The sequence below is a fragment of the Stenella coeruleoalba genome (assembly GCF_951394435.1).
Source record: "Stenella coeruleoalba genome assembly, chromosome: 13".
NCBI classification, from domain to species: Eukaryota; Metazoa; Chordata; class Mammalia; order Artiodactyla; family Delphinidae; genus Stenella; species Stenella coeruleoalba.
In genome coordinates, this window is record NC_137159.1 from 26,244,896 (window position 1) to 26,261,016 (window position 16,121).

Sequence of the window (16,121 nt, forward strand, 5' to 3'; positions counted from 1 at the left end):
CATAGTGAGGTGGATCTCCTTCTCTGGCTTGCATTTGTAAAAGTTCTGTGTACTCAAGAGTGCTAGGAGACTGTAAAATAAAATGACTGCAATTAAAAAATCATCCCAATGAGGTAAAAAAAAAAGATATATCCAAATAGATCCTACTTAAGGAATTTTCTGCAGTTAGCTCAGATATAAGTATGAAAGCTGGGAGTGATCATGGACTGATACAAGTGAAGAGGAGAGAATCTCAAGTTCAGGGCAAAAAGAGTAAATGCAGAAGGGATAGACCCATTTCTAGAGACTAAAGGCATTATGCTTCTAATCATAAAGTAAAACTGGCCTTTTTTTAAAAAAATAATTTTATTTATTTATTCTTGGCTGCATTGGGTCTTCGTTGCTCCATGAGGGCTTTAGTTGCGGTGAGCAGGGGCTACTCTTCGTTGCAGTGTGTGGGCTTCTAATTGCAGTGGCTTCTCTTGTGGCGGAGCACGGGCTCTAGGCGTGCAGGTTTCAGTAGTTATGGCACATGGGCTCAGTAGTTGTGGCGCATGGGCTTAGTTGCTCTGCGGCATGTGGGATCTTCCCGTACCAGGGCTCAAACCCGTGTCCCCTGCATTGGCCCCTGCACCACCAGGGAAGTCCCTCACTCTATTTTTTATGCCACCAATCCTCTTCTTTTGCATTTTTCATCCAAGTCCTAAAACTGGCCTTTGATTTGCTTCTATTATAAAAAATTATGTGAAGTTACGTTGGAACTAATTTGGAAGCCTAAGATCATGAGATTGTTCTGAAAATCCTTTTCTAAAAAGGTTCAGATTCATACTGTGGAGCTAGAATTGTTAAACCACTGTCAGTCACGTGCATACCCTTTTTGTCCCATGCCATGCTGGGCCTTTGACATAGGTTACTAAAGCAAGATCCTGTCACGGAGTTTATGGACCAGTGCGAAAAACAGACATATACATAAATTGATAGTTCTAAAGGGCTATTTTGTGTAGTAAAAGTTATGCAGAAGTTATGGTTTAGTTTACTGTGGGGCAGTCAGAGGTGAGTAGGAGCTCAAAAGATGGGTAGGGGCTTCCCTTGTGGCACAGTGGTTGAGAGTCTGCCTGCCGATGCAGGGGACACGGGTTTGTGCCCCGGTCCGGGAAGATCCCACATGCCGCGGAGCAGCTGGGCCTGTGAGCCATGGCTGCAGACCCTGCGTGTCCGGAGCCTGTGCTCTGCAACGGAAGAGGCCACAACAGTGAGAGGCCCGCGTACCGCGCAAAAAAAAAAAAAAAAAAAAAAAAAAATGGTAGTTACCAAATAACCAGAATTGTTGCATGGTTTGCATAGGGAGGTATAAGCAGTCCAGTATTAGTGAAGGGTATATTTCAGTTGGACAGGTAGGTAGGGGTTAGATCATATGAAAGCACTTGGATTTTTACCTGTAGGTGATGACTCTGAAGGATTTTAAGTAAGCAAATAAATGGACAAATTTTCGTTTCAGATGGCTCTGATAGCAGTGTGGAAAACTGAGGGTAAGAGGAGGATACTAAAGCTTTAATTAATTAAGTTAGGTATTAAGCCCCAGTTTGGTGGTGTGGCCTGGCATAAGTGACCCCATTTGGGGCCTGTGGTTTTCTTTTTAATAATAGGAGTCGGAGCTTCCCTGGTGGCACAGTGGTTGAGAGTCTGCCTGCCGATGCAGGGGACACGGGTTCGTGCCCCGGTCCGGGAGGAGCCCACATGCCGCGGAGCAGCTGGGCCCGTGAGCCACGGCCGCTGGGCCTGTGCGTCCGTAGCCTGTGCTCTGCAATGGGAGAGGCCACAACAGTGAGAGTCCGCGTACCGCAAAGAAAAGGAGTCAGGCTTCCCTGGTGGCGCAGTGGTTGAGAGTCCGCCTGCCGATGCGGGGGACATGGGTTCGTGCCCCGGTCTGGGAGGATCCCGCGTTCCGCGGAGCAGCTGGGCCCGTGAGCCATGGCCGCTGGGCCTGCGCATCCAGAGCCAGTGCTCCGCGGCGGGAGAGGCCACGGCAGTGAGAGGCCCGTGTACCGCAAAAAAAAAAAAAATAATAAAAATAATAGGAGTCATTCAACTAATACTAGAATGAATGAGCATACTTTTAGCTGATCACTTTGAACAACAAATGTAGGTTCATCTGATATCAGGTGGCCTTGGCCTGCAGCGGCTTGAAGCAAGATTTCGGTTCCCTGGCCAGAGATTGAAGTCAGGCCATGGCAGTGAATCCTAGCCACTAGACCACCAGAGACAGTGGCCAGTGACAAGGCCCTGGCCTGTCGGTTTTTAGAAATGAATTTCCACAAGGAGATGGAAAGTAGTGAAACAAATGAAGTGTTTATTAGGAGGAAAAAGAGTATGTGTGAATAGACACACACAGGCGGACTCAAGAGTCATGCCCTCGTGGTGGTTTGAATCACTTAATATGGGGCATTTCTTCCGGGTTTCTTCTGGCCAATCATCTAGCATTGCCTGGCTCTGAGTCCGTATTTGGTTTATCGCAGGGTCCTCCCTGTGTGCGTGCATCTCTTAGCCAAGATGGCTTCTAGTGAAGAGGCCTATGGGTAGGTTGACATCATCTACTATGTGTAGTCGGGAAGGTCTCCTTGACGTCAAGGATGAGAAATATGTGGTCTCTTTGTCTCTTATGTGGTCAGGGCTCAGCTCCTCTCTGCCCCTGCCATTACTGTTATCTTAAAGTGTCCACTGGAGGCAAAGTCTAGCTATTTACCCTGTTCCTTTTGTTACTTCTATCTGGAAGTGTAAACAGAAGGCTGTCTGTAAATGTCTCCTGTCTCACGTCCAACTGTTACCCCACACCTGGGTTTGCCTCTTGGTGGGTGTCAAGCCAAATGACACAACCAAGTCAAAGAGGAGGAGAAGGGAGGATTTATTGCAGCAAGTAATAACACTGGGGATCTTTCCCAAAGCAGTATCTCCCCAAGAGCAAAACTGGAGAAGTTTTAAGCTAAGGGTACATGCATATTCATGAAGGGGCTTGAGCAGAGGAGAATTCAGTCTAGAATTGGGGCACAGGTGGACAGAGTCAAAGTTTTAGTTGAAGTCACAAGGGTCAGGAAAGATCAACATAATTTCTTAGCTTCCAGTTGATCTGGTGGCTGAGCTCTCAGGGCGGGTGGGGATGGTGTTTGAATTCTGCAGAACAACTCAAGAGTGTGTGCCAGGCTAATCTTTACCGTTGAAACAGAACTGGGAGTCTTTATAAGTGATTTATTATCTTTGCGATTGTTACTACTCTTCCTGGGTTACAGTTGTTTGTTCCTGCATTCTTTTATTTCCTTAAGATCATTAATTACTGAGACCTATTCAAGGGCAAGTGTTGTGGCCAGGCTTAGATCACAAAATGACTTAGGCCAGAAATGGCTCATGTCAAGAAAGCCATGCCTGATTCTCTTTCTCCGGGGACCTCCTACCCTATCTGCTTGCACAACCCATCCAAGTGCAACACCGAACATGTTGATTGTATAAGCCAGAATGCAATACGAAAAAGCTGGTACATCCTTCAGTGTATACCAGACCACATGCTGCAAATATCCTACTAGAGAAAGGGCTTGGCTGAATTTTGGCTTTGATATCTATCTGAAGCATTCCAGCAGTGGGGCAGATTTGCTGATAATCATACTGAAACCACAGAAATGTGTCTCGGGGCTCCAAGGAGCTCTGGTTCTTTATGGCTCAGCGCAGAAAGAATGCAGCAAGAGGCAAAGTGATAGATAAGTGATTTATTAGAATAGGATGCTTGTGAGGTTACAAGCAACCGGCAAGAAGGGTGCTGCCTCGAGAGCTTAGTGGGCTACAGTTCTGTGATCAAAGGAGAAGTGGGGAGGGGGAGAAGACCACCACCTTCCTCATTCTTCAGTAGACGTCAAGCTTCTGTCATCAGTTCCTCCTCCATGTCAGGCGGGGGAGTTTTCTTGTCCCTACATGGTCAAACTGGGACTGCCGTGGCACAATGGAAATGAGCAAAAAGGCAGTAACAGGGCTTCCCTGGTGGCGCAGTGGTTGAGAGTCCACCTGCCGATGCAGGGGACACGGGTTCGTGCCCCGGTCCAGGAAGATCCCACATGCCGGGGAGCAGCTGGGCCTGTGAGCCATGGCCACTGAGCCTGCGCATCCGGAGCCTGTGCTCCGCAACGGGAGAGGCCACGACAGTGAGAGGCCCGCGTACCGCAAAAAAAAAAAAAAGGCAGTAACATATACTAAAATGTGATAAATCATCTCAGCTTTCAGTATAATGTCACCTTTTCCTTATATTACTGTTTTCAATGCGTGAAGAGAAGTATGTCTTAGGCATCATCAACTTCCTGAACTTACTGGGTAGGATGTGGGTCTCATTACACCATTGTTTGATTGTTTTGGGGCATGTCTCATGCTTCTGTTGCATGGTTTTGTTGCTAGGCAAGCCTGCTTGGATTTGTGATTAAGCAAACCTACTTTCTTGGGTGATCGTTAACTTACAGGGGTCTTCTATACTTTTTTATTTACTTATGATTCCTCAGTGGGATTAACTATTTAATCACCTACTTTGTTCCTTTACTCAGTCCCTATCAATACCGGTCCCCGATGGTGTCAGTTTCCACTGCATTGTGAAGAATCCAAGGTCTGTGTTTCCAGCAGCATCTCTGCTGGGCCGTGTCCTGCAGGCATCTTAGACTCAGACGAATCCAAAACTGAGTTAGTCGACCCCCTTCACCCCAAACCTAGTTCTCCTCAACTCATTTCATTGTCCAAGCCAGAACCCTGAGGGTCCTCCCTGCTACCTTCATCCCCTCATCCACCAATCGGGTCACTCCAGTCCATTCACCTCCCAGGTGTCTCAGTCCACTCCTCCCATCCCTGCTGCTGCTGCTGCTGCTGCTGCTGCTGTAGTTCGGGCCTCAAGTCTCACTTGGACCATTGCAATAGCCTTGGGACTTCTGTCCTCGTCTCCAATTTCAGCCTCCTTCTGTCCCCGCTCCTTGCAGGAGCGAGTGATCTTTCTAAAACGCGAATCTGAAAACGACTCCCCTGCTTAAAATCCTCTCCTGGTTCCCTCCTGGAGGGAGAAACCCAAGCTCCTCAGTTTAGCAGCAAGTTTTCGGGTGGGGAGTTGGAATGGAGGCGTTCCACCTAGGGCCCCAGGGTCCTTGGGACGAGGGAAAGTCCTGCAGGACCGAGCACCTAGCACCGTCTTCTAGGCAGAGGAGGAAGGACCCGCTGGGGGAGAGCCTTGGGAGGCAGGGGAAGCCGGTGCCAGAGCTAGGGCAGAAGACAGGGCCCTGGGCGTGGGGGGGCGGCGTGGGCGGGGCGTGCGGGGGCGGCTCGCGGCCTCCGGACGGCAGGGGGCGGCCTAGCCCGTGGCGGCGGCGGCCCTGGACCCAGGGTCCGCGTCTTTTGGGCGACAAAGCGACCTCAGACGGCGGGCCGCGTCGGCCGGGCATGGCGGCGTGGAGCCCGGCCGCGGCAGCGCCTCTGCTCCGCGGAACCCGTCGGGTGAGCGCGGGCGGGGACCGGGCTGCTCTCCCCTGGGCGGGGACTGCGCTGGGACCGCGGGGCCGGCCGCGGCCGCGGAAGTGGTCCACCGAGGGAGGCGCGCTGGGCCCAGGGCCTACCCTTCATTTCTCTTATTCACTCCCTCGTTGGTTCGTTCATTTAGTGGGCCCGGCTACGGGCACTGGGAGAAGTGTCAGGCCCGGCGCGTGCTGGGGGAGCTCCCGAACGGAGTGGGGGTTGAGGCCGAGGGGAATAGGTAGTCATAATACAGCGGGCACGGAAAAAGCAATGTTGATTTACTGAGCCGAAGACATGGGACTCATAGCCCGGAGTCGCGGCGTGCGTGCCGGGGACTGTTGGCTGGGTCAGGGCTCCGGAAAGTCCGCCTGGCTTCTGTGACCTTGACCCTCCCCAAATCCCATACTCCCGGGGTAGGAAGCCAGCAGAGGGCACTCACCACGCGCCCTGCTAATTTTCTCTCCGCCGTTTCTGATTCATTCTTTCCTCACTTCATCCACTTCTTTCGCTTTCCTCTCACATTCCTCCTTCTCTTGGACCTGCCTCCCCCAGGCATGAAGGACACTTCTGCTGGTGATTCTCAGAGTGGACAATCGGCTTTCCGGGGATTTTGTCAGTAGATTACTGGTTTAAAGGCCGCTGCCTGCAGATCAGCTGAGATGAGGAAAAGGCTTCTCCCAAGGAGTCAGCAGTGCTAACCACCCTCACTCCTTAGTGATTGCCGCTTCTGCGTGCCACCTGGCTACCCTCTGCCTTTGCCCCCCAGGGCACTGTCTTCAGAGGAGGTCCCATTTCCCCCTGCCCCCCCAGTCTTACCCAGGCCCACAACTTAAGATTCTGTCCCTGTATACATCACTCAGACAGCCTCCCTCCAGATCTTTCTCCTGACCTGCATTTCAGTTGCCTGCTAGAATCAGGACTTCTTTGCAGGTGCCCAGTACATATGCCTTGAATCGTGTGGTTCTTCCCCTGCTCATTCATTCATTCACTCATTCATCCATAACCCAAGTCCTCCTGAGGGCCTGCCCTGGGTCAGCTCTAGAAGACTGCAGTAACAAGACAGACCTAGTCTTGGCCTCTAAGACCAATTGGTGAAAGAGTCAATGCACAGGGCATTTTAAAGGAGGCGCTCTGAGGTTCTATAACCCAGGACCCTGCTCTGGGCCGTCAGAAAAGGCCTGAGGTTGGGCAGGACTGAGGAGGAGAAGGGATGTTACCTTCAGCACCAGCACTTGATGAACAGCGCTCCCTCCACCTGCCTTCCTCCTCCAGTCAGGGATGCCTGGTACTACTCCCTTTGTAATGATACCATTATCTGGGAATCTTTCCTGACTTACTTCAAAAGGCACTGGTACTTTGGCACCAAGAAGCCTGTCTAACAAAGTCCAAAATCTTTGGCCTGACACTGAAGGCCTGCCATGCTCTATTTTCAGTCTCCCCTTTCAGCATGTGCTCAGCCCAGCCAAGGGGCTGCTGACATGGTTTTGTGCTCTTTCATCCATAAGAGTTGAGACACATTCCCATCAGGAGCACTGGGTCCTTAGGGTAGCCATTGGGGGAGGGGGGAGTGTTACTGTCAGTGGTAAATAATCTAAAAATGTTCTGACTTAAGGTCCTTTAATAGAATTCTGTTTCTTCTCCCAGTAAGAATTGCAAAGGGTAGCTGGCTTATTGAGCAGTAGGTCACAGGGTTACACCCCACTGGAGAGAATGTAGAATGTTAATCAGGCTTAAAGGGTGGGTGGCATTTGGCCCCATCAGTACATGGTCAGTGGCATGCTGGCCTAAGCAGGGCATGCCTGAGCCAGGCTGCTGCCCGGCCTCTCCTGACTCTGCATCTTATTAAGGGATCCAACCTTGGCATATTACTTAGTGCTTCAGGTGCCTCACTTATTAAACCGTCATCATGTTAGTGTCTCACTGTCATGAGGAGTTAAACACTTGTTGATTTAAGTTGGGGCCCTTGTTATCTCTAGAGTCAAAGTGAGTTATTTACAACTCCACTCCCCCCTCAAAAGAAGTTTATTCTGCATCCTGGAGAGCTTAAATGGACATCAGACACCATGCAGTCCCCCTGACTTAGCTCAGGGCCCTGCCTTGCAGGGGAGGGCAGGGGGGGCCTGCACAGTGACTCTCCTCTGTTCTGTGGCAGCTTCCTCTTCTCCACTGTGCCCAGCGTATGTTTGCCTCGCAGACTGAGGGGGAGCTCAAAGTGACCCAAATTCTCAAAGAAAAATTTCCTCAAGCTACAGCTATCAAAGTCACTGACATTTCAGGTAAGGTTTTCTCTCATCTTTCCCACAGAGTTTGGTAAGATTTTACCCGCTGGAGGGGTAGAGGGCAGGAGGCTTGAATGGAACTCGCCATCAGTGGCTTCTCAATACATGTGGCTTTTAGACACATAGACCTTGGCCTCTCCCGCTGCAAGGGTGGAGGTGGGGATGCAGAAACATTGGCGGGGAGCTGCGAGGACTTGTGGTTGCAGGCTTGGCGCAGCTCAGATTTAGGTCTCTCTCAGTCACCCTGGGGCTCCGGTCCACAGCCTTTAATTTGACTTTGAGATGAGCCAGACTTTAATTTCCCCACATTCTTCTGACACCCTAGAATGCCAGAGCTAGAACAGACTCCAGGAAGACGAGCCCAGAGAGGTCTAAGAACCTGCCTAGCCCTTCACAGGGCATAGGTGGCAGAGCCAGAACCCAGGGCAGACTCTGTCCTGAGCCCAGTGACCAGCCCCAGACAGGCCCTGCCTTTCTCAGATGGCCGCTGGCACCTCAAAGTTCAGGCTGACTGTGAGTTAGGAGCAGGCTGGGATATCAACTTCTGCCCACACCAGATGGGGAAGATAAGGCCTTTATCTAGACACACATGTGGAAGAGCTGGCCAGGGGTGGCATCTCCCACACCCAGACCCAGTCTTTGTCACTCTGCATTGCTCGAGGGCTCACTGGCTTCTCTGGGAACATAACATTTACAAGGATAGGGAGAAAGTTTAGAAAGTAGTTTTACTCTGGACACTATAGGAAATTAACCCATCTAAAGATCTGTTGGAATGGTAGGTTGGGTGAGCCCTCTGCAGGGGTCCCAGGGCAATGCTGAGGTCTTTTTTTTAAAAAAATTTATTTATTTAATTTAATTTATTTTTGGCTGCGTTGGGTCTTCATTGCTGTGCGCGGGCTTTCTTTAGTTGCAGCGAGCGCAGGCTACTGTTCGTTGCAGTGGGCGGGCTTCTCATTGTGGTGGCTTCTCCTGTTGCGGAGCATGGGCTCTAGGCGCGTGGTCTTCAGTAGTTGTGGCTTGTGGGCTCTAGAGCGCAGGCTCAGTAGTTGTGGAGCACAGGCTTAGTTGCTCTGCGGCATGTGGGACCTTCCCGGACCAGGGCTCGAACCCGTGTCCCCTGCATTGGCGGGCGGATTCTTAACCACTGTGCCACCAGGGAAGTCCCAGTGCTGAGGTCTTGTTGTCACCAGTCTTGTACCTGCCTCAGGCCCAGTTAGGGGAGAGCTGGAACTTGACCTCCAGTCTCACTCTGCCCAGCCCTGGGTAGAGTGCAGAAAGGGGATCAAGGCTAGGAACCTTGGTTTAGCTAAAGCTTAGCCTCCTAGAACCCATGAAAAAAGCTTAACAAAGCCTATTGAGTTCTTTCTTGCCGCTTTGTGTCATGCTGGAGCAGCACATTTTATTATCATCAGTCATCAGCACTAGCTTTCCAGCCATGTGGAGACAAAGCTCGGGTTGGGGGTGGATGGGTCCACACAAGCTCTGCCTTGAGAGCATCCCCAGACAGCCACCCACTCCCTGCCGCAGCCCAGGGGGAAACCCTTAATGCTGCTTGTAGAGCAGGGGCGCTGGAGAGCCCAGCTCCGTGACCAGCATGTTTTCACTGTTTATTGTAATGCTGTGTCCCTGTCTCTCACGCTTCCTTGTTCCTTTTATTTTGGATAGTATTGCACGTGGTTTTTGAATCACATTTTAGTGTGTTTTTGCATTTTTAAAAATACCAATTGCTAGTCCTTTGGGAGGTGGAGCACTGAAATTCAGTCCCTCCCACCTTCTTCCATGGCATTTGCTGGCTTAATAAAAGGAAATAGTAGGAAAACCTACATTTCCTAGGCTTTACATGTTTTGTGCCTTATCTTTCCTACCCCAAAAGCAAAATTCTGGGCAGTGCAAGTGCCTTACAAAAGGAAGAGCATGTTTTGGATTGAGGCAGCCTGCCAGGAGGAGGACATGGTCAGATTGTAAGCCATGATCCTCTAACAATCTTAGCAACTTTCTACAGAATGATAACATTCAGACCTTCTTTGGATTGTGTGGTACTTACTTCAAGGACATAAGGAACTGTGGCTGCTGTAACTTAATAATTGAAACATTTTCAAATCACATTTATTTCAGGAGGCTGTGGGGCCATGTATGAAATTCAAATTGAATCAGAAGAATTTAAGGAGAAGAGAACTGTCCAGCAGCACCAGATGGTAAATCAGGTCAGTAGAGGCCTTGCCACTGGTCTCCGCATCTGAAAGGGCCTGCAAGTGGGGATGGTATTGTACCACCAGTCCTAGGAAAGAATAATGCAATACCACAATCATGTGAACAGGACTCAGGATCTGAGAAAAACATAAACAAACTATCTGGGATTGGATTGTAGGCAGATATGAATTTTATTCAAAATTGAAAACAAGCCACCCAATAGTTATTTTGCATTTCCCTGTATAGTGCTACCGATGTTTACTGTGTACTGTTATTGTTGCATATTGAATAGTATTTGTAAACACAGGAGTACTAAAATATATATGTTTTTGTAGATTTGAATATTTTTTTAAGCCTCTTTTAGGACTACTAAAGTAGTCCTAAATTGGATAAATTGAAGGATGGCCTGATTGAGAATTGCTCCAGCTGCCCTGGACCCAGTGACAACAGCAGGGGTCCGGAACATCAGATTAAACCAGACTAAGGCCCAACGTATTCATTTTCTATGCTTATTTTACTTGGAATTTATTCCAGCCTTGACCCTTGGGCCTATGTCTATAAACTCACCCCGTTCAGCCAGTGTGTTTGACATCATTCTGGGAAGTTGCACTTTGTGAACTAGTTTAACTTTTGTAAAGCACAGCTCTGGTCATGAAAGTCGAGTCCAGGTGTTCCAGACTGCTCTTCCAGGCCTTTCCCCACCCTTCTTGGCCTAGAGTCTACCTCTGAGCCCTGCCCATTGGTCTCTCCATGCATCTGGACCTTTGTCCAGATCAGACCTCCTACCTGGACTGCCCCTCCCTCACTCCTCTGCCAGGCTCAAATGCTGTCTTCCCACCTGCCTGGCAGGGAATGAATGCCCTCCACCGCCTGACTCCAGGCTTTTCTGGCTTGTGTCCTGGAAACTTAGGTCCCTGCCTCCATCCCTTGGCCCTGCGAGCCCTTTGTGGTCTGGTTTCTTGTTGGATCCATCTTTGGATTCCTCGTGGAGTCCACCTTCACTTGGATGTGGGCACATACAGCCCTAAGGCATGCTGGTGGTCTGACTGGGCAATCTGGGGTGGAACAGCAACCACTTCTGTCCTCCAGAAGCACTTCTAGCCCCATGTGATCCCAGGGATTGGAGCCAAGGTAGAAGACAAGGCAGGGAAGACCCAACTGGCCCAGATCATCCCCAACTGGTAGGACTTTGTTATCAAAACTACTCAGGCTGCCTAGTGCAACTGGGCTCCTGGGGGTGCTGTTAAGTACAGCACATCCCCTGGCCTGAAGCCATGGTTACAGGGATGCAGGTTCTGGAGTTGGACTGCCCACATTTCAAATCTGGGCTCTGCTACTTTCTGCTGTGTGACCTTGAGCAAGTTACTTAATCTCCCTGTGCCTCAGTTTCCTAATCTGTAACAGGGAGAGTAATAGGATTTGCCTCAAAGGGCTCTTTTGAGGATTAGTGGTAAAGTCATGTAAAGCACTGAGAACAGTGTCTGACACATGCTAAGTCCTTCATGAATGTCCGCTGCTGTCACCATCATCATCACTGTTACCTATAAATGCTGTGAGGAACCTGCCACAAGTTCAGGGGGCAGCAGTTTTCCTCTGCTTGGGAGAATGTCACCTACATCATCTTGGGCTCAAGGTTTCCTTTGGGCCCCTACTGAACATGTACCTTCCCTGGCCCCGTCCTTGCTGGAGAACCTTGCTCGTTTGTCTGTCATTGCCCTGGAAGCAGACTATGCAGGCCAGGTCCAGGTCTGTTTTCTTTTTCTTTTCTTCTTTTTTTTTTTTTTGTAATTTTTATTTTATATGGGAGCATAGTTTATTAACAATGTTGTATTAGTTTTAGGTGTACAGCAGAGTGATTCACTTATACAACCCAGGTCTGTTTTCTTCACTGCTGTGTCCCCAACACCTAACAAAGGACCTGGTACATAAAACAGCTCAATCAGTGTTTGTTGAGAGTTTATAGAGAGTAAGGAGAGCTGGCCTGGGTTTTCTAATTGATTTACAGAGAAATTAAATGTTTAATGCCTGAAAGGCTTTCCACTTCAGAGAATTCACCTCCTGGCATTGGTGTACTTTTAACCTGGAGCAGCTACTGCCTGGGTTACCATAGCAGCCGCTTTGCTGGGCCAAGCACTGCTTGCCGTGGGGTGGGTGAGGCAGGAGGCAGTGGCAGAGGGCGTCACCGCCATATGCTTTGGGCCAGGCCCCAGTGATGGCAGGATGATGAGGATTCCTTCCCCATCCATCCTGCCCCTGCCCTGGGGAGCAGCCACACAGAGGAGAGCAAGCGCCGTGTTCCCTCTGTGTCGGGTGAGCTGGTCCATCCCAGCTCCGCACGTTACAGTGCGACTAGAGCTTCAGATTCCTCGTTGGTGAAGACCACGTGAGGTGCTGGCCACACGTGCCCGCCTTGTGCTGGCATGGGAAGGGCGTTTGGTAAATAGCAGTTGCCCTCTCCCTTTCTCTGCCCTCTTTCCTGTCTGTTGTCCATCATCCTCCCCAAAGGGTGCCTCTGCCCTTGCTCCCCTACTCAGAACCCTTCGCTGGGCACCCTGGTTGCCCATGGAGCCCGTCCCACCCTCATCTGGGATTTCTGATCCTCTTTGTGGTCGGCCTCAGTCTCCCCTCCATGGGCCTGACTCAAAGCCAGGCTTTTCCTGGTGAATTGCAGCAGGTTCCCAGCCTTTCCTCACCTGCTCTTCTGGGCCCTGTGCTTGCTGCACCTCCGGCCGTCCCGCTCCTGGGCTACCTCCTGCACAAACGGCCAGTGCGGTAGCAAATGCTTCTTCCTAACAGTACCCGCAGCAGCGCTGAGCTGGCTTGTGGTCTGGCAGCATCCATCACAGTCTGTGCTGAATCCATTTCTTATGGGCTTGAGTTACTTTCCTTACCTTTTTTATCATTTTCCCATGCCTTTTTCATTTGTGTCCCCAGCACCCAGCATAATGCCATGGGCACAGTGGGTGCTGAAAAATGTTTACCTACTGTACATCTTATAAACTGTGGGACTTTGGCCAAGTCATTTCCCTACTAGGGCCTCAGTTTCCTGACCTATTTAAAGTGACCCAAGTGATCTCTAAGGCCCTCTGTAGCTGTAAGATCCTGTGACCTGTGTTGGGGAGCCCTCTGAGGGCTGCAAGAGAGTGGGGAGAAGGCCCTGGAAGGGGAAGTGCACAGGGCTTAGGGATCAAAGCCTGGATGGTTTCTCTGTCCAGGGTCTTTCATGTGAAGCTGTGACTGGGCCCTCATCTAGCCACAGAGGCTTTAAGAATTGTGGCCGAGACACAGGGACAGCCTCTAGGGAACATTCCATGCCTGCAGAAAGCAGAGAGCATGTGGCTCAGGGCGCTGTGTTTCCCTCTCGCAGCAGTGACATGAGGCTTTTTCCAGGGGCATTTCTGCTTATCTGCAGAGCTGAGGGGCTTATTTGTGAATATGGAGATGGTGGGGCAGCTCATTGGCTCCCAACACAACCACAGCTGCTGGCATCAGGGGTGGCCAGGATGTCAGGATTCCCTGGGTTCAGGTTCTATCTCACTTGCTGTTACTCACGTGCTGACATTGGACAAGGGATAAACTCTATTTCTTTTTTTTATCAAAGATGGAGATAGGACTAGATTATCTCTAAGGATCCTTCTGACTCAATAAACTTGACCGCATGTGTTAGTATTCTCTTTGTTGTAAGTGGCAGAGACAAAGTTAAAACGAGCATTAGCAAACAAAGGTAATTAATTGGCCCATGTAATGAAATTATCTAGATTCAGGGTCTTAAGTTCATCTGCTTGTTCTTTCATATTGTCTTTTTCTGAGCTTCCAGTTTCTGTATGTTGGCCTCATTTTCTCCTACTGGAGATGGGCTTTCTCTTCTTGGTGGGGAACAGGACTCCAAGTTGCCTCCAAGTGACAATATTCCAGTATGCGGGCATACCTCAGGGATATTGCAGGCTTGGTTCCAGACCATGAGGATAAATCAAGCACATGAATTTTTTTGGTTTCCCAGTGTATATAAAAGTTATGCTTACACTATATTGTATCTATCAAGTGTGCAGTAGCATTATGTCTAAAAAAAAAAACTATATATCTTAATTTTAAAATACTTTGCTAAAAAATTGTAATCATCATCTGATAATACAGGGATGCCACAAACCTTTAGTTTGTGAAAAAACACAATATCTGCAAAATATAGTAAAGCAAAGTGCAATAAGACAGGGTATATCTGTGGTGACCAAGAGAGAAGGCTCTACACTGAAAAATCCCAGGGAAGACTCTGATTGGCCCAGTTTGAGTCATGTGCCTCCCCTGGACCAGTCAGGCTGGTCCAGGGGCACATAGCTACCTCAGTACAGGTCAACTGGTAGCCCCACCAGCAGTACACAATTAAAGTGGAAAGGGAGAAGGGAGATTGCTGGATAGACTGGAAAAAAATGTCTACCCCACTGTGATGTCTTGGGCCTAGTATAAAAGGACTTAGACTCTCATGCCTCATTCAGGTCCTGTAGTGTGTCTCCTGGTACTGCAAGAGCTAAATATCTATTTGATTGTGGTTGCCCATTTACACTTGGGCCCTGACATCATTTGTAACCTTAAACAAATCTCGTAATTTACAATTTTATTTTCTGATTTAGAGTAAAATTGGGGAATTGGTGCTGATTAGTGTGGTTTTATCTTTTTATTTAAAAAAAAATTTTTTTACATGAAGCTATATATTTTCTTTTATTCAAGTAATTTTTTAAAATTTTGGCTGTGCTACTCAGCTTGTGGAATCTCAGTTCCCCAACCAGGGATTGAACCCAGGCCTCTGCAGTGAAAGCGTGGAATCCTATCCACTAGACCACCAGGGGACTCCCAGTGTGGTTTTAAAGAACAGCTGTTCTTTGCTCAAAATAGCAAAACACAAAAAACAGCCTGAAAGTTCTTCATTAGGGGACAGGCTAAAAAGTTACGATACATATAATGGAATGCTATGCTGATACAAAAAAGAATGAGGGCATGCTTTGTGCCTGATGTGGAAAGATCCCCAGTGTTAGGGGAAAAGAGAGTGCAGAACTGTGTTTGAAATACTATCATTTGTGTTTTAAAAAGGTATTGGCATGGAATATATATTAATATTAGTTTGAATATGCATTTTTAAATTCTTGCAAAGATGCACATGAAAATACCAACAGTTCTCTATTTGGTTTGGAGGTGGAAACTGGGGGACAGGTGTGGGAGGGAGACTTTACTGCATGCCTTTTATGCCTTTTGATTTTTGAGCCAGCTTAAATACTGATTCCAAAAATAAAAAGGAAACATTGTTAAAGAAAGTGTGTGCAAAGTTTCCTACAGAGATAGAGCTATATAAAAATACTCCCATAGGGACTTACTGTAATCAGTGTCAAATACAAAACAATGATGATGCTCTTCTGCTTCCTTAGGCACTAAAAGAAGAAATCAAAGGTATGCACGGACTGCGGATATTTACCTCTGTCCCCAAACACTGACCACGCCTTGGCTGCGTAGATGTTGCTGCTGAAACCTTGGATGTATCTTATTGCCACCATTCTTTCCTAGGCATATGACAAAAAATTTATCTATTTTGTTCATGGACATTTCCATATTGTAATTATAGAAGAATATGATATCTATTTAGATGTTAATTAAAGGCAACAGACAACTAAAAATTTTTTCATTACAAAAATATTTATTTAATCCTGCTCTGTGCTAGGCAACATTCTTCTTTTTTTTTTTTTAATATTTATTTATTTATTTGTGCTGGGTCTTAGTTGCAGCACAGGGGCTCCTTAGTTGTAGCTCACCTGCTCCTTAGTTGCGCCACGTGGGCGCCTTAGTTGCAGCTTGAGGGCTCCTTAGTTGTGGCATGCGAACTCTTAGTTGTGGTATGCATGTGGGATCTAGTTCCCCAACCAGGGATTGAACCCGGGCCCCCTGCATTGGGAGCGAGAAGTCTTATCCGCTGCGCCACCAGGGAAGTCCTGGCAACATTCTTAATATGGGGATAATGTAATTAATAAGAAGCAGACCAAGAAAGACTATATGAAATTTTTGAACAGTCATGAGTAATGCTTTTAGTCCCTTTGCTTCAGAAGCATGTCCTTTTGTTCAAAGTGGTCTTGTCTTTGAACAGTTCTGTCCTGATGCTAGAGGCAGAAT

General features: G+C 48.5%; 1 protein-coding gene across 1 annotated transcript; it reads left to right on the top strand.

Annotated features, from left to right (window-relative positions):
- Nucleotides 1–5,318: 5,318 nt before the first annotated feature.
- On the top strand, nucleotides 5,319–15,631 carry BOLA3 (bolA family member 3). Its single transcript, XM_079940059.1, has 4 exons — nucleotides 5,319–5,484; nucleotides 7,655–7,778; nucleotides 9,897–9,985; nucleotides 15,386–15,631. Exons 1-4 carry the CDS (start codon nucleotides 5,431–5,433, stop codon nucleotides 15,449–15,451), a joined length of 333 nt encoding a protein of 110 aa, XP_079796185.1. The 5' UTR covers nucleotides 5,319–5,430; the 3' UTR covers nucleotides 15,452–15,631.
- The last annotated feature ends 490 nt before the right edge of the window (nucleotides 15,632–16,121 follow it).